The sequence below is a fragment of the Gadus chalcogrammus genome, chromosome 21 (assembly GCF_026213295.1).
Source record: "Gadus chalcogrammus isolate NIFS_2021 chromosome 21, NIFS_Gcha_1.0, whole genome shotgun sequence".
Lineage (NCBI taxonomy): Eukaryota > Metazoa > Chordata > Actinopteri > Gadiformes > Gadidae > Gadus > Gadus chalcogrammus.
Window position 1 is genome coordinate 9,672,672 of NC_079432.1, and position 22,196 is coordinate 9,694,867.

General features: G+C 44.3%; 1 protein-coding gene across 1 annotated transcript; it reads left to right on the top strand.

Annotated features, from left to right (window-relative positions):
• The first annotated feature begins 122 nt into the window (after positions 1-122).
• asap2b (ArfGAP with SH3 domain, ankyrin repeat and PH domain 2b) lies at positions 123-22,131 on the top strand. Its single transcript, XM_056581928.1, has 29 exons — positions 123-732; positions 2,799-2,871; positions 6,240-6,385; positions 6,642-6,716; positions 6,944-6,993; positions 7,790-7,919; positions 8,338-8,423; positions 9,052-9,127; positions 9,666-9,752; positions 10,437-10,540; positions 11,100-11,169; positions 12,438-12,525; positions 12,834-12,882; positions 14,637-14,806; positions 15,028-15,161; positions 15,385-15,479; positions 15,811-16,000; positions 16,500-16,585; positions 16,777-16,892; positions 17,186-17,253; positions 17,501-17,608; positions 18,454-18,712; positions 19,134-19,238; positions 19,379-19,470; positions 19,513-19,601; positions 20,221-20,279; positions 20,481-20,542; positions 21,234-21,353; positions 21,720-22,131. Exons 1-29 carry the CDS (start codon positions 607-609, stop codon positions 21,792-21,794), a joined length of 2,988 nt encoding a protein of 995 aa, XP_056437903.1. The 5' UTR covers positions 123-606; the 3' UTR covers positions 21,795-22,131.
• The last annotated feature ends 65 nt before the right edge of the window (positions 22,132-22,196 follow it).

Sequence of the window (22,196 nt, forward strand, 5' to 3'; positions counted from 1 at the left end):
AAGTGTGCGCGGTCAACTTTAAAACTATTGGTGGCCCAGTTATAAACGTTTAGATAAATATTTTTGTTGAGGCCATGTCAGTTTGGTGTTCCTAAAGTGACATGGAGCTGCAATGTCCACACATTTGGAATGACTATTTAACAGATGACATAGTCTTGCCCCGTGAGACGGATTTAGTGGAAGTGGACAGAACTTGATTGAAAATTAAACAACCTACCGCGCTAGCACACAGAGCCCGCCCCTCGCGCTCAGGTCGACGCTCCTAGTTCCTGCAGTCGTCGAATCCTCTCCCAGCTTAGATAGGTGGCCGCAAATGCTGGGTTATTATCAGTCGAGTGTTTCGGAGATTTTGCCAACTAACTAAAACGTAGAAATAGGCGCACCTTTTGAGGGGAGTATTTGACATGTTGGCTGGCATTTTAAAATGAAGAGGACTGCTTTGGCGACACTGATTTGGAGTACTAACTTAATAGAAGAATTATAGGTAACCTTTCCTCACAAAAAAGCGGCGAATGAGTGGCCTGCAAGTCTTCTAGCATTAAACGCCGGACACCACCGGGACTTGGACCTGCTTCCGTACTTGACGGCTCATTGGAAAAAGGCACAATGCCAGAGGACATAAGTGTCGGTGAGTTTATCTCTGAGACCAACGAGGACTATAAAGCCCCCACCACCTCCAACTTCTCCAAACGGCTCCTACACTGTCGAAACACCGTGTCCGCTTTGGAAGAGGTAAGGTTCTAACGGCTGTCACTGCAAGTTTTATCCTACTTAACCTCCAAAAACAAGTTGTGAAACACAGTTTCGCTTGAAGTTATGTTTGACCAAAGGTAGGAACAGAAAATAGGAAACACCCTGATGCTGCAATTGAATACATGTTACGGTTCTTCCTCATGGGACTCGTGTAGTTCCAGTAATGTGCCATACTTTTAGAATGCCAGGCTTTTAATTATGACTGTCAATAAAACATGCGCATCAGTACACTACATCTCCGCACAACCCAGACCCATTCCCCACAGAAAGACTGCCTGTTTTATGTTTTGAGCGCACGACAAAGTGTACACTCATAAAGGCTGGTCTGGTGAGGGAGGCCCCCGAGAACTCCTCCTGGGGGCCCAATGCTAGGGCCTGTCCTCTCTTGTACCAGCATGCACTCTATCTAAAAAGATCGATTCTCTCTCTCTCTCTCTCTCTCTCTCTCTCTCTCTCTCTCTCTCTCTCTCTCTCTCTCTCTCTCTCTCTCTCTCTCTCTCTCTCTCTCTCTCTCCAAAGGGTTTTACTGGTGTGGAAAACGTACATTAGTTGGTTTACATTATAATAAGCAAACTAATGATAGCACATCATGTTTTATAGGGTTAGGAAGTAATGGTCGGGATAGGGTTGAGTTAATCAAACTGTTTCCTTCCTACTTCTCTCTCTTCCTCGATGTATCCCTATTTGTAACATCGCAATAGATACAATAATTAATAATTCATTAATTAACTCTCCTTCTGCCCAGCGCTCTGTGTGTAGGCCTTAATGTATCGTTTTATCAGTTTCAGGAAACTGTAGTTGAGACTTTTTTTTGGTTTTGAATGTGTTATTGGTTGTTATAGCCATAGCCAAATCCCCTGTTGTAACGTGTTAGTGTACAGCTGTGCACGTATCAGCATGTCTTAACAACGCTGTGTGGTGTGTAGACTACAACCCTTCCCTATAGAGTTCCCCATACTGTCGTATTACCATGCAGGATTATGATACCATAACTATGGGCTGTGTGTTTATTCATGTGCGCGTGCGCGTCTATGCCAGGGAGAGAGGAGTGTGTGTGTGTGTGTGTGTGTGTGTGTGTGTGTGTGTGTGTGTGTGTGTGTGTGTGTGTGTGTGTGTGTGTGTGTGTGTGTGTGTGTGTGTGTGTGTCAGTCTAATAACATACATTTCCAATGCATCAAAGCATACACCACACTATATAACAATACAGTAGACAACTGTAGAAATGTTTTCTGTTGATGAAGTATTTCCACATTTCACATTATGACTCAGTATTGTGTCTTCCTGTATTTTGCCTTTTTAAAATGTTTTTGGTTGATGGTGTGGTTGCTGGCCACACTGGTGGATGTTTGCATTATAATATTTAACGTGGAACTCTCAAGCTATAGTCTGCTCTCTATGGTTGTTGATAATTGTGTGTGAGCTGTGTGTGGGTGTGTTCTTGGCACAGGATCCTGTCTGTGTTGGGCACAGCCTGCTAATCTTGAACCCACGTTCCCCAGTCTGCTGGGAATTTGACCCATACACGGGAAGGGGAAGGTCCCAACAAATGATGCATGATGTGTATTGGGCACCCACGCCACGGCCCACACTATGAATATCTGTGGGGGTTTCTAAGTAAACAGTGCTATGTGTGCGCATGCATGGCTGTGAGTTGTGCGCGTGTGAAATGTGAATCCTGTGTAATATAAACTACTGTGTGTAATACATTTCAGATATGTCTTTAGTCTTACAAATAAGACTTAAAATTAATGTTTAAAGTCTGATGGCAGCTTTGTGTTAGTGTTATTTTTTTGTGTGTTATGTGTTATTGGCTCCTGCAATCGTCAAAATTGAAGTTGATCGGCCAATCACTGATCAAGAGTTTTTGGCCTATATCACCGATCAATCAATCGGTGCATCACTGATGATCTGTGATATGTCCAACTGATGATAATGTTAGTCCATGTTATGAAAGATTAAATTGTGATGATACCGTTGATAGTGATGTTTGACTCTCATCATAGTGTCTTTAGTTGATAGATCCTGACTGTGTTTCTGGTCTCCAGGCTCTGGATGGAGATCGAGCCGTGCTGTATAAGATCAAGAAGTCTGTGAAGGGCATCAATACCTCTGGTCTGGGTGAGTTCCAATAATCAGAAACCAGCACCAACCTCAGAGCGGGAACTCCCACTGGGGATTATGGGAACTTTCTGGAAGCCCTACTGAGTTAAATAAATACCAAAGAGCTTTACAATTAACACTTTCTGAACTGGGAGAACTGGAAACTCCTTAATAACAGTCGTCGACGTCCAAACCTCATTAAAATGTTCTTTGTAGTTGCGTAAGAGGGAGAGGTGTTGCTCTGAAACTAAGTGTGTTCAGCCTAACTCACGGTATAATGAAGGGTGTTCTTTCATTCTAATCATAGACTTTACAAAACATAGGGGCGTAGTGTGTGTGACATCACGTGTGGGTTTGCACAAAACCGTTACAACGATTTGTGCAACAGCAGAAACTATCCATATTTGGCATGTGGAGGGCGGGAATTGTATGGCTGCCCTCCTACAAAACTCATTCATATTAAATCCTCAAGTACTCTTTAATGAAATGAAACGGTCAAACGGGATTTAAAATGAACAACAGGGAGATTAACCAGTCACTTAGCCATCCTAATCGAACGAAGAAAAAGGTGATCAATTTTCCCAATGATTTAGACCTTTTTTTTAATCCAACCACCACAAGCCAACTATAGGCCCTTAGATGAACTACATGTTAGTTGCTTCCGCATGGGCTTAACAAACAGGCATGGCGGCCACTTGATTCTAATAGGGGAACAGTTCTGGCATATCTTGCCACATATGACGCAATCCCGCCGCAGATCATTGTCTTGCATAAGGGCACTTTGGCAGACCAAATGGCAAATGCAGGGATCAAAAACCTGTTTTATTAACATTAATTCCCTTCTGTTGAGTCACTCCTCCACCCTTATTCTCCACGTCTGGTCTTAGCTGGCTAAAGGTTGAATTATACCTCTGAGGTGGGGTATGCTGTGGGTCTCTACGACAGGGCTTTACTTGAAATCACGGTTCTGAGTTCCAACATGTTAAATCCTTTTGGAGCGGTGCATGTAAGCTACGGTGGTGGAGACTTTGTCCCGCGGCAGTCACGTCGAGAGATGGGTCAGGGAAAGGTATTTTAAGGACATTTGCTTTGTAATTAAACGGAAGGCATACAGGAACTGCTAGTGGTTGAGGGTTTGTATATTTGTTTGTGTATGCATGCATATTTATGTTTATGCAAGTATATTTGGGTGTGAGTGGATGTATGTTTATGTATTTGTTTATATGTTTGTTGGGTGGATATGTATGGTTGTCCATTTGTGTGTGTGTGTGTGTGTGTGTGTGTGTGCGTGTGCGCCGTGGTGGTTAAACACACAGAGTTAATCACACACGCAAGCACTCACACACACACACACCTCCTGACATTCCGGTCATTCCCCCTGCCTGCTGCAGCAGGATCGGGCTGAACAGGCAGGCCCACTGAAACCACTTCCTGTATAGCTAAATGGAAACAGCCGTAGATAAGGTCTCCTTACTGTGCTGATGAGATTATGCTGAGCTACTATGTAGGTTACTGTTACATATTTGAAACATGCTAGCTTGTTTCATCATGTTAGAAAAGGGAAGCGACATGCTATCTTTGTAGTCTTATTCTCTAGTTAGAAGATTATTATGGAAATGAAAACTGCAATATTTATTTGAGGATATGGTTCATGGGCTGATATTGTATTTTTTTCTGGAGGAAATAGATGAACAGAGGAACCAAACAAGGTCAAAAGGTTTTCAACGATTACCCGGGATTCAATGGAGCTTAATTACAAAGTTTTGATTGTAATCTAAATTTGTCATGAAAAATTACACATTTCTTGATTTTGTTTTCCCTCCAGGAACATTTCTTCTGTGCATCCAACATATTCAGTTTCTAAGGTTCAGTCATCATGACTAAGCCATTCCATGTCTTATCCACTATGACAATGTTGTCACTGCAGTGCAGAGTGAGGGACAGCATTATTTACCCATGTGATTGTGAGCAGTGCACGCCCTTCGTCATGGAAACCTTTCGCTCTCCAACTCAATCCGCGATCAATGAAATTATGCACAGCGTGTGTTATGGATATGGTTTGAGCTCTCAATTCTCACTCCTTTTACAAATAGAGGTAAAGTAGTCTGTCTGCCTATTGTGACCCAACCTGGATGACGCATTTGGAGTTTGGCTTTTAACTTTGAATAATGACATTAAAGCAGCAATACTGCAAGTGTGGTAAGCATTGAATTCCTGTTGTCCCATGGGAATCTAAAGCCCTTTACAAGAGGTCATTGCAGAGCTGTGAGCTGTGAAATAATCAATCAATCCCAGTTTCATCTATAGTTTTTTCCTTTCAATAATAAATTAATTAGTCCTGCATATAGTACAACTGAAGCTCTAATTGTTTGTCAGTAACCTGCAGTTTATGTAACTTGTTCTGGAGTATGTGCGTGTGTGCAGGCATGTGTGCGTGCGTGCGTCTAAACAACATGTTTAGAATACCGCACCTCTGGCAGCTGACTATTGGTGAGTCAAATGTTTATTAAAGGATCCCAATTTGCTGAAACACCGTAAGCAGCTACTATTCCTGGGGCCTACTTAATAACTAAAATGTGCCGTCCTTATCGGCTGGTGTCTTTATAATTTATAATTCATGTGAACTCAAGAGTCTTGCAGTATGCAAGTATATTCCCAGAAGGCTTCTGTGATCATACGACAAAACACAGAAATGTATGAGAAAATGTGCTTAAGGAAGTAATTTCAAAATAATCAGTAGGGGAGTTTTTAGAAGCTCCACTTCACTCTGTTTTCTAAGTGTTGGGACAGAAGATGTGCAACGTTGTGGTGCACAACAGATAGAGGATGATTCGGGCTACTAACTTCCTCTTTCACCAAGAACAATCTGCTCGGAGTGCAGGGGTGTTACGTGATATAGATCAACAGTCTATGAAGCAGGTCCATGGGCCTTTTACACAAGCGGCCATCTTGGTAGCACTAGCTGGGTTGGGTAGGGAAAAGGTAACTTACCAGCAACTGAACTATGAACCTACAACCAGCACGATTTAATCGTAACTGTGCCTAAACAAATACATTTTTCATCGTTTATTTGAAGCGTGTACAGCATGTAGGGCTCATGTCTCATATGTTCAACAGCTTCTATCAGTGTTCTACACATCAGGTCTTTGTTCTACAGTGTATATATTAGCATATATCTGTGTTTATCAGTGTTCTACAGCTCATGTCTGTGTTCTACAGCTCATGTCTGTTTTCTAAACCATATATCTTTGTCATAGAGTGTATATTTGTGTTCTAGAGCTCATGTCCTTGTTCTACAGCTCATGTCGGTTCTACAGCCTATATCTGTGTTCTACAGTGTAAATCTGTGTTCTACAGCTAATGTCTGTCTGTGTCTGTGTTCCCAGTTCATGTGGAGAACCAGGAGCAGTACATACAGTTTCTGGAGAAGTTTGGGGACAACTGCGTGGTCAGGGATGACGCAGAGGTGGGCTCCACCTTCCTCAAGTTTGCGGGCTTTACCAAGGAGCTCACGTCTCTCTTTAAGAACCTGGTAAGAGGGCGTTCTTCTAAATTTGCCCACAGTCTGACCTCCTTGAGCAAAATGGCTAATTCCTACCTGCTTCTGAATGGCATGTATCTGAATTCACTGTACGTCCCTTGCTCAAGGAGCCTTTTTTATAAATTGTGCCACCATTAAAGCTGGACAATGATACTTAAGCAAGCTAACCTTTGAATTGAAGGCTAATTTAACTGGCAGGCAGTATCCGGTCCTCTCTTTGACTGACCTGCTCTTTCCTCTCTTTCAGTTACAAAACATGACCAACATCATCAACTTCCCCCTGGACAGTTTGTTGAAGGGAGACCTGAAAGGCGTTAAAGGGGTCAGTTTCAACAGGGAATCATAAAGTTGAACATAAATCCAGAGAATCCAAGAAAACAAAGTCCACCCTTTGCCTTGAGTTTAAAACTCAAGCCCACACTGATAGGCTTTGAAGAGGTGGTTGCTGAGTCAAAGAGCAAAGTCCATGACTTTGTTCGTTATGAATCACATGTTGACAAAATGTTTTAAATTCTGTAGCTAATCTCTTGTTTTTATGTGCCTGTATAGGATCTGAAGAAGCCTTTCGACAAAGCCTGGAAAGATTACGAGACTAAATTGTAAGAGGGATGTTAGAAGGTTAAATGCTTCGTGGTTATTCTCAAAACTAGCCAACCGTTGAGTTAAAATATTTGGAATAAAAATCCCTGGTTGCAGCGTCAATGTTACTCTTGTTAAACAGTGGCTCGCCCGTTTTCATTCGTTAATTTTTCCTAAACTCATGACAAAAGTGGCGGTTACTTTAAGCTGATACAGCTGGTGCAACTGACTAAACTCTCCTAACATTTGAACACAAGGTTAGTCATCAGGCTGACTTGTCTGTTCTCCAAGAATAGAAATGGGGTTAAAGAAACCTTAAACTGTTAACAGAAAACATATGCTTATGTGTCATCATTTGATGTTCACTTTAAGGGGACATATTATACCACCAGGTGTGAGTGTGATTAGCCTTACAAGCCGTTTAAAAAATGCCCCATCTGACATCACTAGTGGGCGTGTCCACCTAGATCTGTGCTTTCAGTTCTCATTCCTTCATTTGACCTGCTGCTAGCAGAGTTGGAGTTGTCTCCGCAGTAGGTTAGACGTCCCCAATGATATGAAGGAGCTGCTTCAGTCTATTCTATACTAATTTCAAAAGCTTTGGTATTTCAGGGTCACTTTTATCCAAAGCGATTTACAGTGAATTATTTTGAAGACGCATTCATTAAGGACGAGATGGGTGTTGGGACATCTTGCTCAGGGAGGCGTATGTAGACTGCGATCAATGGGGGTTCGATCCCAAAACCTCTCGGCCGGGAGTACTCACCTGCAACTCCATTTGACCTCTGACCTGTGTGTCCTGTTTTCCCTGTGCAGAACTAAGATAGAGAAGGAGAAGAAGGAGCACGCCAAGCAGCACGGGATGATCCGCACCGAGTTCAGCGGTGGAGAGATAGCGGAGGAGATGGAGAAGGAGCGGCGCATCTTCCAGCTGCAGATGTGTGAGGTGAGGTCAAGTGAGGTCAAAGGTCAACCACTCAACTTCGTCATCGACTACCATGAGGGAGGACCAGGGTAGGAAGACCTGGATGTGATTGAGACTATAAACTGTGCTCTGTTTCTCGATGATTAGCTCTACCTAGATCTAGATTTCTTTACATTTACTTTAAGTTATATATAATTCTCAGACGCTTTTATCCTAAAACGGTTTACAAACATTTACTGAAGTTCTGCATGAGTATGTTTCCAAAAAACACAGGATAGAGTACAGTGTGGCTATTGAATATTTCCATTAGCGGCTATTATAAATCATTATCATTAAGAAATCATATGTATTTTCTATTTCATAAAAAGAAAAAAAATTGAGATTGTTGAATCGTAATCTATTTTGTAGAAGTCCTAACTTTCTACTTTCCCACCTGCAGTATCTGCTCAAGGTGAACGAGATCAAAGTGAAGAAGGGGGCCGATTTCCTACAGACCCTTATCAAGTATTTCCACGCCCAGTGCAAGTAGGTTAACCCTCCCAGCCTCCCTCTCCCACCAGCTCCTCCTTCCATCTCTCCCTCGTAGTCCCCCACCCTCTCCAACCCCCTATGACATATCTCCAGCCTCCCTCTCCCACCAGCTCCTCCTTCCACCTCTCCCTCGTAGTCCCCCACCCTCTCCAACCCCCTATGACATATCTCCAGCCTCCCTCTCCCACCAGCTCCTCCTTCCACCTCTCCCTCGTAGTCCCCCACCCTCTCCAACCCCCTATGACATATCTCCAGCCTCCGCTCCCCCACCTCCGGTTGTTTGACATCGTTATGCCTTTCTTTCTCCCCTCCTATCTTCATCGCTTTCCCATTCTATCCCATCTTCTCTCCTCTCCCCCACTCACTATCACCCCCTCTTTATCTCTGTGTGTCCCCCTTTTCTCCATCTCTCCAGCCCGGTCCTCGTCTTCATCTCCCCCTCCCTCAATCTCACCAACCCTGCTCCTCTTCTTCATCACCCCCGTCCCTCATCTCTCCACCCCACTGCTGGTCTTCCTCACCCCCTCTACAAAATGTTGCCTCTTCTCCAGTCTTAAGTTACTTCATGTGAAAATTGTAAATCTATGAGAAACCAACCTCTATGGTGGTGTCCTCCTCTCAGTTTCTTCCAGGACGGACTGAAGGCTGTGGAGTCCATGCAACCGGCTGTAGAGAAGCTAGTTACCGACCTGAGCACAGTAAGACTTGTCTCCTCACCTACTTAACAGAGCGCAAAGTAGGCGAGAGACAGATAGGGCCAGATAGAGGAAGCTAGGGCTAAGAGAGCAATTTATTTTTTTTGTGTTATAAATAGGTGTTTTGTGTTTCTAAAATGACATTTCCTGTATTATCACAATGTAGCCCCTTTAATTTCATCACCATGAATATTCTATTTGGTATTCCTCTACCTGTTCATCACAGAAATCCCTACCACTGAACATAGAGCAGTGTTATTACCAGATGATTGATTGATTTTTGCCATAAATGTAACATTTATAACATGCAGGAAACACACTGCAAGCTTTCCCAATAAATGTCATTGCCATAATCTTGGCTTTGAGACTATAAACTGTTAATTATACGTAATAACAACAGCAGCAGAGCCATCTCAAACTCACCAACACTCAAATCGAAACAGCTTTGATATTATTGACAGTATCAACCGTTTTTATTGACAACCCCTAAACGGTAGGTTTGATTTTCCATTATAAATCGTCTTGTTTCGGCGTGGATCAGATCAAGCAGAGTCAAGATGGAGAGCGAAAGCAGCTGGCCCAGCTCCGAGACGTCCTGAAGAACTCGCTTCAGTCCGACCAGAAGGAGGTGAGGAGGCCATTTATGCACCACTCAAACCTGGTTTACAGTATGGTTTATAAGTCTGGTTTATAATCAGAGGAGCAACAGAGATGCCAGGCATCCAAACCGGTGCGTTACGTCAAGGAATTGAACGTCCCAATTTTACGGGAATTGTCATTTGAACCAAATGTTCAACATGTTTTCATCTGATTCTGGTTTGAAAGAAATGCATCAAACAGAATGGAAAGTCATATTTCTGTTGAAGGTTGGTTGCTAGACTCTACATTTCGTCTGTCCATCTGTACGTAACAAATCTTTTGACTATGTTTCCTGTTCTGGAATGTCGGCATCAATTCATACACTTCTAGGAATTGTAATTGGATCTAAAGACAATTCTGCGTTAGATCAATGGAAGTGTTGTAGCTAACTCTGGCTATCTCCAGCTAACTCTCCTATGATAAAACTGAATACATTGCAAGCCAATGTTAGACTATTTTAATTTAAGGACTAAAATGAAATACCACTTAAAAAAGACTACTTACTTACCCTGTTTTTCAGCTATTTATTTGACTTCTATCACTTGCCTTCTGTCGATGCTTCAAAACCTGAATGTCCTTGGCAAAAGAAATTATATAAATGTCAATACAATGGATTATTATTAATCAATAATAAAATAAAATAAAGCATTGATGATGTCTGCCCCCCGTACAGGAGGGCCAGGGTAAACAGAATGCAGGGTATAGTCTTCACCAGCTGCAGGGCAACAAGGCCTATGGGACAGAGCACTCAGGTTTTCTGTACAAGAAGAGTGAGGGGTGAGTACACAGTGGAACCATAATGGTGTTGTTTTTTGCTTGTTGTTTTTTGCTTGCGGGAGCGTGATGAACATGTTTTCTATTTTTCATATCTTACTACTATAATAGCAGGCCTGTCGCACCAGTTACTCAAGTTGTTCATGTGCGCATGTGCCAAGCAGCCTGCAGCTCACACACACACACACACACCACGCGCGAACGCATACATACACCGCAAGCACGGACATACACACTGCACACACACGCACATGCGCACGCACAAACATGGAAACGCACACACACAAACACACACACACGCACGCGCACACACCACACGTCAAGAAAAAGGCAGCGACACACACACGGAAGCGCACACCCATACAAACACATGCATGCGCAAACACCGCACCTCAAGACCAAGGCAGCGACACACTCGCCGAGGTAAGACAACGTTATGTTTTTAAACATAACGGCTCCGCCATCGACACAGGCGCAGGAAAGAACACACACGCACACACCACAGTGACACTCGCCCAGTGTTGTGTATCATTTAAAGTAAAATTATCTCTTTTCTCTCCAGACTGAGGAAGGTGTGGCAGAAGAGGAAATGTTCAGTGAATAATGGTTATCTCACCATTAGCCATGGCACGGTGAGAGACTAAAGTACTGCTTGTTCTCTCCTCCATCTGCATGCGTTTCTTTTATTTTACCTTTTTATTTTTTCCGGAAAAGGACGGTTTTATTTGAGTTTTTTCGTGATTTATTCATCATTTCATTTATTTCCTTTTTTTATTTTTTGCATATTCTTTTTATTTTGGACGTTTTTTACACGAGCAGCCAATCTGCGAATCAGGAAAGAGGAAGAGAAAGAGCAGGAGAAGAAGGAGCATGAGGAAAAAGATGGCTGAGAAATGGGTGCGCAGAGGAGATATCTTAATCTAAATACCCATGCCTAAAAAGTCCGTACTCAATATCTGTGGTTTCAGTGTTTTTTCATGAATCACTATTTGAGTAGTTACATCCCTGATAACAGTGGGTGTTTTCTGTTTTCCTATTGCTAGGTTATAGCCGATGTAGACATCATTATTCATATGTAGTTTTTGTGTATGTACATTACTAATTAACATTACTTTTTAACAACAATATATACTTTTTATTCATGTGCGGCATTGTTGGCCGTGTTTCCCGTTGCATTGGCGGGACTACTGCCGCAGTTATACATTTTCTGTCTTTAATGGCTATCTCAATTTTCCTTCAATAAATCTTGCAAATACTTGATAAGGAAGGTTCCTAGGTATCAATGTTGCAAGAAGCATTGCCTAATCAGCCTACATCCCATAGATCTTGACCAAGGTTAAAAGAAGCATTACATTAAATAATGTTCATAAATAGGTATCAAGGTGGTAGGAAAAAAAATAAAATGACCATGGTTAGTAGAAGCATTCTATTAGGGAATGTTTCCAGACATGTAATAAGAGTTTGGGATGTATCCTGTTAAGCAATGTTCCTATATGTATCAAGGTTATACAAAGCATCCTCATATGAAACAGTAATCGATAGGATATAGGAACCATCCTAATTAGTAATGTCCTTACGGTCTGTTAGCTAGGACATTGTTGTGTTAATGAATTGCACATTACAAAGGAAAACATACTGATGAACCGTTAGGACTACTGGTTAAACTACAATCAAATACAGAATTATAGCAGCCCTTCATAAAAATAAAGCTTCCTTGATTATGTCTGCTTCATTAACAGATGCAAGTACTTCTTATGAGGGCATTTCTCTGCTCCACCCTGAATCATGACAAAACCTCCAAAACACAGTTTATGAATCCTCTCATTCAAATGTCATTGATCTATTATTTGTAGTGTGTGACATTCTCCTGCTTTACTCTGTCCTTTCTCCACCATGCCAGCCTAACGCCACCCCGGCCAAACTCAACCTCCTCACCTGCCAGGTCAAGAGAAACCCAGAGGAGAAGAAGAGCTTCGACCTGTTCTCACGTGAGTGAGCCTCTGTCATGTTTTCGCTTTCCTTTTGCACGTGACAATAGCGTCCACTTCCTCTTCATATTCAGGAATGAATATGGTCACATACTGTTGTAGACAAGGTGTTAGCTGCAGACAAACATAACAGGTCTTTCTTGTTCTATATTCAATAAAGTATGCAATGATGTACAATTGTTCTCTCTTTCCACTCCTATTCCGCTTCCTGCCCAGGCCTCAAAGTGCTATGCCAGTGGAAGTACTATGTGAACCACATTGTGTTTGTTTTGGTTTGATCATTGTTTTGGGGGTTCTGCTTTCGACAGATGACAGGACCTACCACTTCCAGACGGAGGAAGAGGCTGATTGTCAGATGTAAGTAAAGGGTTTGTAATTGTATTTGACTCAATGGAATCTAATCTAATCACCCCATCTACCCTAGTTTAATCTAATCTGATCTCCTCCAATCTGAATGGAACTGAAGCGATCCGATCGCACCTACAGTATCCCCATCCGAATCAATCTCTTTGAATTTAATCAAATTGAATAAACCTCAATTACAGTTTTTCTCAATTGTTTAAACCCTTTTTCTGATACTATAGCTCAATTTCTCAAAACTCTAAACACAAACCTGAGAAGAGTTAATCATTTTGTCAAAACTCCACAAATTCTTCTCAAAACTGTTTTTTTCCACCGAATAGACACAACTATCAAATGAACATCTCTTAGAGAGCATCAATGAAACACTGGTGTGATCAATTCAAAACACTCCCATCAAAATACTATTTACATATGTTTTGGCTTCATGAGGCCATGTTACATATTCCAATGTATAAAATTGTTTAGAAATAGCTTTTTAGAGTATTGATAAGCACACAACATCCAGAAAAACTTTTGTTGTCAAGAACACTAACGGAAGAAATATTAATATGACAGAGTTCATTATGAAGGAATAATGGTTAACGAAGAAGTTCCCCTAATGCCATGCTGGTTCTTGGCAGTCCGATTTTTGGAAAATAATGAGCCGGAATGTTGATTGCCTGATGAATTTCAGGTGCTGTTCAATGTTGTCTTTCTTAAATGAGTGGCAATGAAAGAATGTCATATTCAGCTTGTTCATAATTATCTAACCGGGATTCAAACACTATTGGTCATCCTGAGGATCACCAGTACAAGGCATTATCCCATTGAGACACTGATATTCCTGAATCCTGCATGAAGCCTTATTCACAGGGTGAAAGTATTGATAAGCACACAACATCAAGAAAACTCCAAGCACACATTTCACAAGAGAATTAAGGGCATTCTTAAAAGAGTATAGATCTGAAAATTTGCACTGTTATTATTATCCACCTAGTGATAGACGTATGGTAGTTAAACAATAACAAAATGGTCACATAGGCAAAATGGGTTGAGGCTGTGGTCGTTTGGCTTTTCTATGAAATTGTGGGAAAAGTAAACATTTTTAGACCAGGGTGAAAAAGATGCATCTTATTTTAGAGTTTAATATGATGAAAGAATTTTGAGTCCAGGTCAATCTGGTGAGGAGAAATCAAGCAGCTTTGCTGCTCGGTCCCCTAAATATAAATGAGGTGAAACAGATCTACATGTAAATCCGTCTGTATCCCACCTCCGATCCTGATCAGGCCAGAGGACCATATGTACAACGCAGTACAGCATACCTGAGGCCTCTTTTATGCTCTCACACATGATTGAAGTGTTTTAACAGTTTAGTTTGAACAGGTGAGAATTGAGTTAGACCAATTGGTAATTAGTTGTTGCGTTTTGAAGGCCAGTGTTTCCAGGTGAACCAGGTGTGCTAAATGAGGAGTTTAGCAGTCTGCAGTCTTGTAGTTGATCCATGAGCCTCAAGTTTTCAGAATTGTGTGCATAGTTCCGTTTTTTGTGTGCATACAATCGATAAAAACTGTGAACATATAACATCTGATAAATTGAAAAGAACACATCTGTATTCTATTATATTCAGTTATGTCAATTCTATTTTATTCAAATCTAGTTCCATACATTGAATGGTATGAGGGCACCATATGTTCACATTTTATCACAACCCCACTCCTTAATATTGTCCTGTCCGTGTGCACTCCGCTGCTCCCTCCCCCGCCCTCCAGATGGATCTCGGTGCTGCAGAACAGCAAGGAGGAGGCCCTGAACAAGGCCTTCAAGGGGGTCCAGGACGAGGGCGGCGAGAACAACATCGTGCAGGAGCTGACCAAGGCCATCGTGGTGGAGGTGAAGAGGATGAGCGGGAACGACTGCTGCTGCGACTGCGGAGCGCCCAGTGAGTAGCTCTAGAGGAGGGTGGTGGTGGTGGTGGTGGTGGTGGTGGTGATGGTTGGTGCTGCGACTGCGGAGCGCCCAGTGAGTAGCTCTAGAGGAGGGTGGTGGTGGTGGTGGTGGTGGTGGTGGTGGTGGTGGTGGTGGTTGGTGCTGCGACTGCAGAGCGCACACCATCATGTTGTGAGCATCAGGTTCTGAGTGTTGGTCTGTCCGTTCCCTCAGGCCCCACCTGGCTCTCCACCAACCTGGGAGTCCTGATCTGCATCGAGTGCTCGGGGATCCACCGGGAGATGGGGGTCCACTACTCCAGGATCCAGTCCCTGGACCTGGACCTCCTGGGAACCTCAGAGCTCTTGGTAGGCTCCTGGATGCGTACAGGAATCGCGCTGAGAATCCAATGTTATACGTTCGAGGATGTGTTGTACTAAGTTGTACTAACGGTTCCTTGCTTAAAAACAAATCAGAACCTTTTTATCCCAAGCGTTTGGCAGCGTTCCCCAACACCTATGCGTTACGGCGCGTTTAACTGGCTTTAACTGGCTTTAACTAGCTTTAACTGGCTTTTGTCATGCTCCGCAGCTGGCGAAGAATGTGGGCAACGCAAACTTCAACGACATCATGGAGACGGAGCTGTCAGCGCTGGACGTGACCAAGCCCAACCCCTCCAGCGACATGTGAGTGCCAGGAAAGAATCCACCCTGACACGCATCTCCCCCTCCCGACAGTGTTTTCATTAACATTTCGCCAACGCTTTTATCCGAAATGACTAGAATAATACCTATTTGAGATAAAGCATCTTCTCTATGCCAAACTGAGTTTAATTGTTTTTCTAAAAAGACTGCGTCCTCGTGGCTTTAAGAAAAACAAAACAAGGATCAACCGTCTTTAAGGTAGCCAATTCCCTCGCCCTTACACTCTGCTCGTCTCTCTCGCTCTCTCTCTCTCTCTCTCTCTCTCTCTCTCTCTCTCTCTCTCTCTCTCTCTCTCTCCCCCCCCCCCTCGCAGGCAGACCAGGAAGGACTACATCACGGCCAAGTACACCGAGCACCGCTTCGTCCACAGGAGGTCTGCGGACGCGGCGGGCCGGCTGCAGGCGCTGTCGGAGGCGGTGCGCACCCAGAACATCCTGTCCCTCCTGGAGGTCTACGCCGAGGGCGTGGAGCTCAGCGACATCATCCCACAGGCCAACGAACACGTAGGGGTCCCGCCGCTCCTCTGGGTCAACTTAAGCAGCAGCAGGATGGTTTAATGTGTCATCGGGCTCAATGAACAGTATCTAGTCACCATCAAACATGTCGGGAAAAGAGCCTCATAATGTACCGAGTTAATGGCCGCTCAGTTTGTTTGCGTTGTTGAACGTTGTGTTTTCCGACTGCTTCATTTCTACGGACATCGTGTCGGGAAATTGGTTCAGTTGGCGAAACCTGCCATAATCCAACCGCAGTTTCATGTCTTTTTGTGGTAGACCCAAAGAGAGGCCGATACCTGAAACTGCTTTTCTTAATTTCTAAGAAGGACGTGTGGGTGTGGGTGTGTGTGTGTGTGAGTGTGAGTGTGAGTGTGAGTGTGAGTGTGTGTGTGTGTGTGTGTGTGTGTGTGTGTGTGTGTGTGTGTGTGTGTGTGTGTGTGTGTGTGTGTGTGTGTGTGTGTGTGTGTGTGTGTGTTGACGAGCTCTGTGTGTTGTTGACCACCAGGAGCCAGGAGAGACGGCCCTCCACCTCGCGGTCCGGATGGTGGACAGGAACTCGCTCCACATCGTAGACTTCCTGGCGCAGAACTGGTGAGTGCTGGAATAGGTCGGAGCCCCGTGGGACTGGCACCAAACAGGTCGGGCCTCAGAAACACCTTTTCCCCTCCTTTTATTGTGCCCTGTTTGAATCCTATAATCTCGACAAGATACTAAGCGGAAAATATTTGTATAACATTAAGTGTGTGTGTGTGTGTGTGTGTGTGTGCCCGTGTTTGTAACAGTTCTAACCTGGATAAGCAGACGACCAAAGGGAGTACAGCTCTCCACTACTGCTGTCTGACTGACAACAGTGAATGTCTCAAGCTGCTGCTGAGAGGGAAAGCTTCGGCCAGCATCAGTAAGCTTACCCTGCTATGTTTATTATATATTGATACACATGATACTATGATATCAAATCGGTTATCGCTGAGTGCGTATATCTATGTGTATCTACTTTTATAGTGTAGGTTATCGATATTTATGTATCTTTAGTGATATCTATGTATCTCTGGATTCCCGATGTATCTATGGATATCTACTAATATCTCTATGGATATCTCTGTATCTCTATTAATATCTCTCTGTAGATCTATGGATATCTATACATCTCTGTAGATATCTCTATGGATACCTAACCTTTGCTCTGTTTAGCCAATGAGGCGGGGGAGACGGCGCTGGACATCGCCCAGCGGTTGGGCCACAGTGGGTGTGAGGAGCTGGTGAGCTGCTGATGTGTTCAGGGAGATGTTAACTAGTGGGAGATTCAGAGATGTCGACATATAGCCGTTTCACTTTCATTTGCTGGACTGCTTACCTTAAGAAGTAGGGTTGCATTTTAAGAAGGTTTTTAAAGATTACAATCTTCTTTATCATTCATGAAGTCCTAGACTACATTGAACTAGGTTTAACGTGTGTGTGTGTGTGTGTGTGTGTGTGTGTGTGTGTGTGTGTGTGTGTGTGCTCCAGCTGTCTCAGGCCCAGACGGGGAAGTTCAATGTCCACGTGCATGTGGAGTATGAATGGCGGCTCCAGAATCAGGACCTAGATGAGAGCGACGACGAGATGGAGGACAAGGTGAGCTTGGGTGGTCCGTGGTTGCAAGGCCTCCTCCGACCGTCTGTCTCCCTTATCGCCCCTCATCTCAAAAGAGACCCCCCAGACATTAAGATAATAGCCTCATTTGTCACGGCCGCTTACCAAGGTGCAGAAAATGGGCCGCAAAGAAGACAAGAAATACTTGAACAAAAATGTAGTTTTATTTTAAGCAGAGGTCGTAGGCAACAGGCGCCAACGAGCACGGGCAAAGCAGCAGTGGGGGGAAAACAAAGGAGCTTGGCCAGGCACTGTCGCACTATAGTTCAGGGGAACAGAAAACTAGCGGTCGCAACAACCGGAAGAATTTCCAATATGAAGTCCAAAAAAAAGGGGGGCAATGGCAAAGGCAAGGCGGGGTCCTGGGCAGAGCTTGGGCTTGGCGTGGAGCAGTGCAGTGTGGCTTATCGGGGTTTGGCTGTAGCTTTGACCTGGCTTTGGCATTCTGTTAAGTTGTGTGGCGTGGCTGCGGCGTCATGAACAAAGACCGGCCGCCTGTGGCCGACCGGCCGCCTGTGGCCGAAATAGACTATCCCGTGGCTGATGGTAATCAGCCACTGATTGGTAATCAGCCGCTGGCATTTCAAAAACCAGGAGTGGAGTGAGGCCATGGAGTGGGCGTGACTTGGGCACAGTGAAGGCAGGTAGCAGGAGGGAAAACCCGGCTCAGGTCCGTGAAGAGCCGGCCCGGACTGTGACATTATTATCCACCACCGTGACCACCAGGCATTAAGACATGAGCCTCATGGTAAAGAGGGACCGCTTACATTAACACAACACACACCGTCATCTACGGAGACGTCAGACGTTTGTTTTGCTCTCTCCAGCCCATCCCCCAGAAGAGGGAGGAGCGCCCGGTCAGCTGCTTCCTCCCCGGCCTCCACTCCTCCCCCTCCTCCTTCCCCCTGAAGCCCGCCCTGGGCATCCTGGCCCGGGACGTGGCCCTGATGGCGCGGGACAAGCAGCGCGCCAACGTGGCCAGCATGATGATCTCCAACGAGACCTACGGCACCACGCTGGACCTCAACGCCCTGGGCTACGGACACAACGCCCCCCCACCGCCGCCCGCCAGGGGGCCGGCCAAAGGTGGGTTCAGCTGGGGTGGGCGGACCAATGGGTCTGGTCTGGGGTTGGGTCCGTCTCTATACATTTCAATTGTCGTAATCGTCCCCCTGGTGGGAATTAGGTTAAAGGTGCCCACCAGGTGTGAGTGTGATTAGCCATTACCGCTAACCTTAAGGCGACAGGGATACAGGTAAAGTAATCCGACTCTGCAGGAGCATAGAGGAATCTCTTGTTAGGGTTGTTGAAGCGAGCCTCGCTCTATCAGGGGGGCTTTGGAGATGAGCTGACAGATTTAGCAAATGTTGCACTATTGTACCTTTAATTTGCAAAAGATTCACTATTCATGCTTCTAGCCTGTCAGTTCTCCTCATTCCTTTAAACCTCAATGGGACCAAAAAAAAAAAAAAGTAAACAAACTTGTCATTCCCATTGCGCCATGCAGGTGTGGGAGGCAACAAGCTCGTCTCCGTGGAGACAGCGGGGAGGCAGCGGTCCTCCTCAGACCCGCCCTTGGTCCACCCCCAGGACAGGAGCAGTATGGTGTATGGTGAGTGCCATCCATCATGCCAGGCTACATCATGTTACGCTACATTACAATCAGGGCATTTAGCAGAGGCTTTTATCCAAAGCGACTTCCATCGGTTAATTAATGCACACATTGACCCACCGACGTCCTCCCCCCTGCAGAGCCCCCTCCTCCCCCTCTCCCAGGGACCAGGAGGACCAGCATCGACGTCAAGTCCATCAGGAACACCCCCCTGCCTCCCCTTCCTACCCTCCCTCCCCTCCCTCCCCACCCGCCGCCCCCTCCCCCCCACAGACCCGGCATCCGGCCCCCACCCGTACCCGGCCACCAGACTACCAGCGGCCGGTCCCAGACAGAGCCCGCCTCCCCCAAGGGCCTCAGCAGGTAGGCTCAGGTGGACACAGACCGTTGTCAAACCACACGGCCGCCCCATCGACTAACGGAATATAGACCTACACAATTGGTGTTAGTGGAGATATGGTAACATAGATACACACTATTTGGAATTAGTATATGCTACACGGGAACATCCTAAGATGGCACAATTTGATTGCTTCGCTACCTCGGGATATTGGGCCATGTCCCATGATTGAGATCTCAAACTCGGGATATGGTTTTCGTAATGGGGAGAACGCATGACGGTCGTCTCATCGTGCTAATAAAAACAAATAAACCACTAGTAAAAAGAAATGAATGATAAAACTGTTATCTTGTTCACGTGGAGTATATACTAAAACAATTGTTCACCTCAGGCTCCGTGAATAGTATATTTACGTGAATACACTATTCACTTCGCCTTCGGCAAATAATTTTTAAATATCTGATATTTGGTCATTTATGCATACAATATTTTGTAGCATTTGACATTTGTTCACATTAACACACAATATATTGTAATAAGTTATATAATTTTGTTTTTGTTTTAGATGCTAGATATTTATAATTTAAACAATTTTTTTGATATTTTGTTTGATGTGACCAGATTGTTGTGTTCTGATTTCAGAAAGACTGTTCTCCCCCCACGTAGACCCCCGCTCAGGGCTGGGTCGATAGCCAGAGAAGGTATGCACACACACACACACACACACACACACACACACACACACACACACACACACACACACACACACACACACACACACACACACACACACACACACACACACACACACACACACGTCCAGAAAGAAAGACACAGATAGACAAGCAAACACACTCTCCACCCTATCTTACAGGTGTGTTGTGTGTTTTTCTTTTGTCCAGGCCAGCCCATGTCCCCTCAGGGTTCGAATCCACCGGCACCCAAACCCCGGAGCACCCTCCCTGTAAGTGTCAGTTGATGCACTAACCGCGAGACACACCTCACACACAACTACAGAACAAGAGAAGAAGTAACGGCTGCAGGCACGACTGCTATATACATACACTACTCATTAGAACCTTTGTTTATAGGACACAGCTAATGTATTTCATAGTAAAGATTGAGGTTCCCAGCAATCTATTTAATTTAACACTTTAATCCAAAGACAGGGAATCTTTGAGAGTTTAGCCATCTTTCTCAAGGGTGTGTAGATGTAGGCTGTGTGCTATGTGATACGAATTCAATCTGGTATGATCATCCACCACTGGCTGAAGGCCAAACACTAACCACTAGACTTAAAAAACCCACAGCAGTAAAATTATGGCAAAGGCAAGGCATTGCTGTGAAGGTTCCACTTGTGCTACCACAAAATTGGTTCTCGTGTGTGTGTTTAGTGGGCTTGCCCCATCTTGTGGTCAGCCGGCAAAATAGCAGAATATATTTTAATTGAAAGATTTGTTTATGTGTTGTTCTTTATTAAATTTAAATTTTGACCCATCGGAAAGAGAGGCATAAGAGGGTGACAGCCATCTACACAACTGCTTGTTATTCATTTTATACACGTTTTTTACCCTTTCAGAAACAAAAGCCTAAGAGGGTGAAAATCGTTTCCAACTGCTCATGTTATTTATTAATTAATGTTTCGATCCCATCAGAAACAGAAGCAGAAGAGGGTGAAGGCTATCTACAACTGCGTGGCCGACAACCCAGACGAGCTGACCTTCGATGAGGGAGAGGTTATTGTCGTAGAACGGGAGGAGGACGCCGAGTGGTGGGTGAGTATCAGAGAGAGAGAGAGAGAGAGAGAGAGAGAGAGAGAGAGAGAGAGAGAGAGAGAGAGAGAGAGAGAGAGAGAGAGAGAGAGAGAGAGAGAGAGAGAGAGAGAGAGAGAGAGAGAGAGAGAGAGAGAGAGAGAGAGAGAGAGAGAGAGAGAGAGAATTCGCCTACCTCAGCTGCATTCATTGCGTTTACAATTCTAATACCCATATTGTGTGTTTAGATTTATGTACTTTTCCCCTATATTTTCTGCAATGACACCCTGATTTCCCACCTGGGATTATAAAGTAATCTTATCCTTCCTTAATGCATAGTCCATATCATAGATGGTCCACCTGACTGTGTTGTTCTCCACGTCTCCTCAGGTTGGACACATCGAAGCAGATCCAGGCCGTCAAGGGGTGTTTCCACTGACGTTCGTCCACTTCATCACAGACTAATCCACTCCACCACGTGCTCAATGGGACCTTCCTTTTTTTTAACCCACCATGTTGTATATTTTCTTGTTAGCACATTGTTATTTTGTTGTTCTGTTTTTTTCAATAAAAGCCATATGTAAAGCTTTACTCTTGATGGTAGATGTTTCCGAAGATGTTCATACCAAGTCGTCTCCTACATTTCTTTGCATTATCTGTTTAACTGTAACAAAGTTAATGCTGTACAGAGGGTACGACAAAAGCCACCTTCATGGGTGGGAGAAACGTCATGTTTTGGATGTTATTGCTGCAAAAATAAATAAACCAAAATCAAAACAGCATAACAGCCTGTTGTTCTGTGTGTATTTTACTTGTGTTTGCCAAGATTCTGTAATATATTTAGATATTACTTAATTTCTTGAATTT

Excerpts from the sequence above, each read along its gene's own strand:
- asap2b (XM_056581928.1), top strand. The coding sequence starts at position 607 with ATGCCAGAGGACATAAGTGTCGGTGAGTTTATCTCTGAGACCAACGAG. Across the intron at positions 733-2,798 it reads CCGTGTCCGCTTTGGAAGAG|GCTCTGGATGGAGATCGAGC; the intron begins GTAAGGTTCTAA and ends TCTGGTCTCCAG. Across the intron at positions 21,354-21,719 it reads AGGAGGACGCCGAGTGGTGG|GTTGGACACATCGAAGCAGA; the intron begins GTGAGTATCAGA and ends ACGTCTCCTCAG.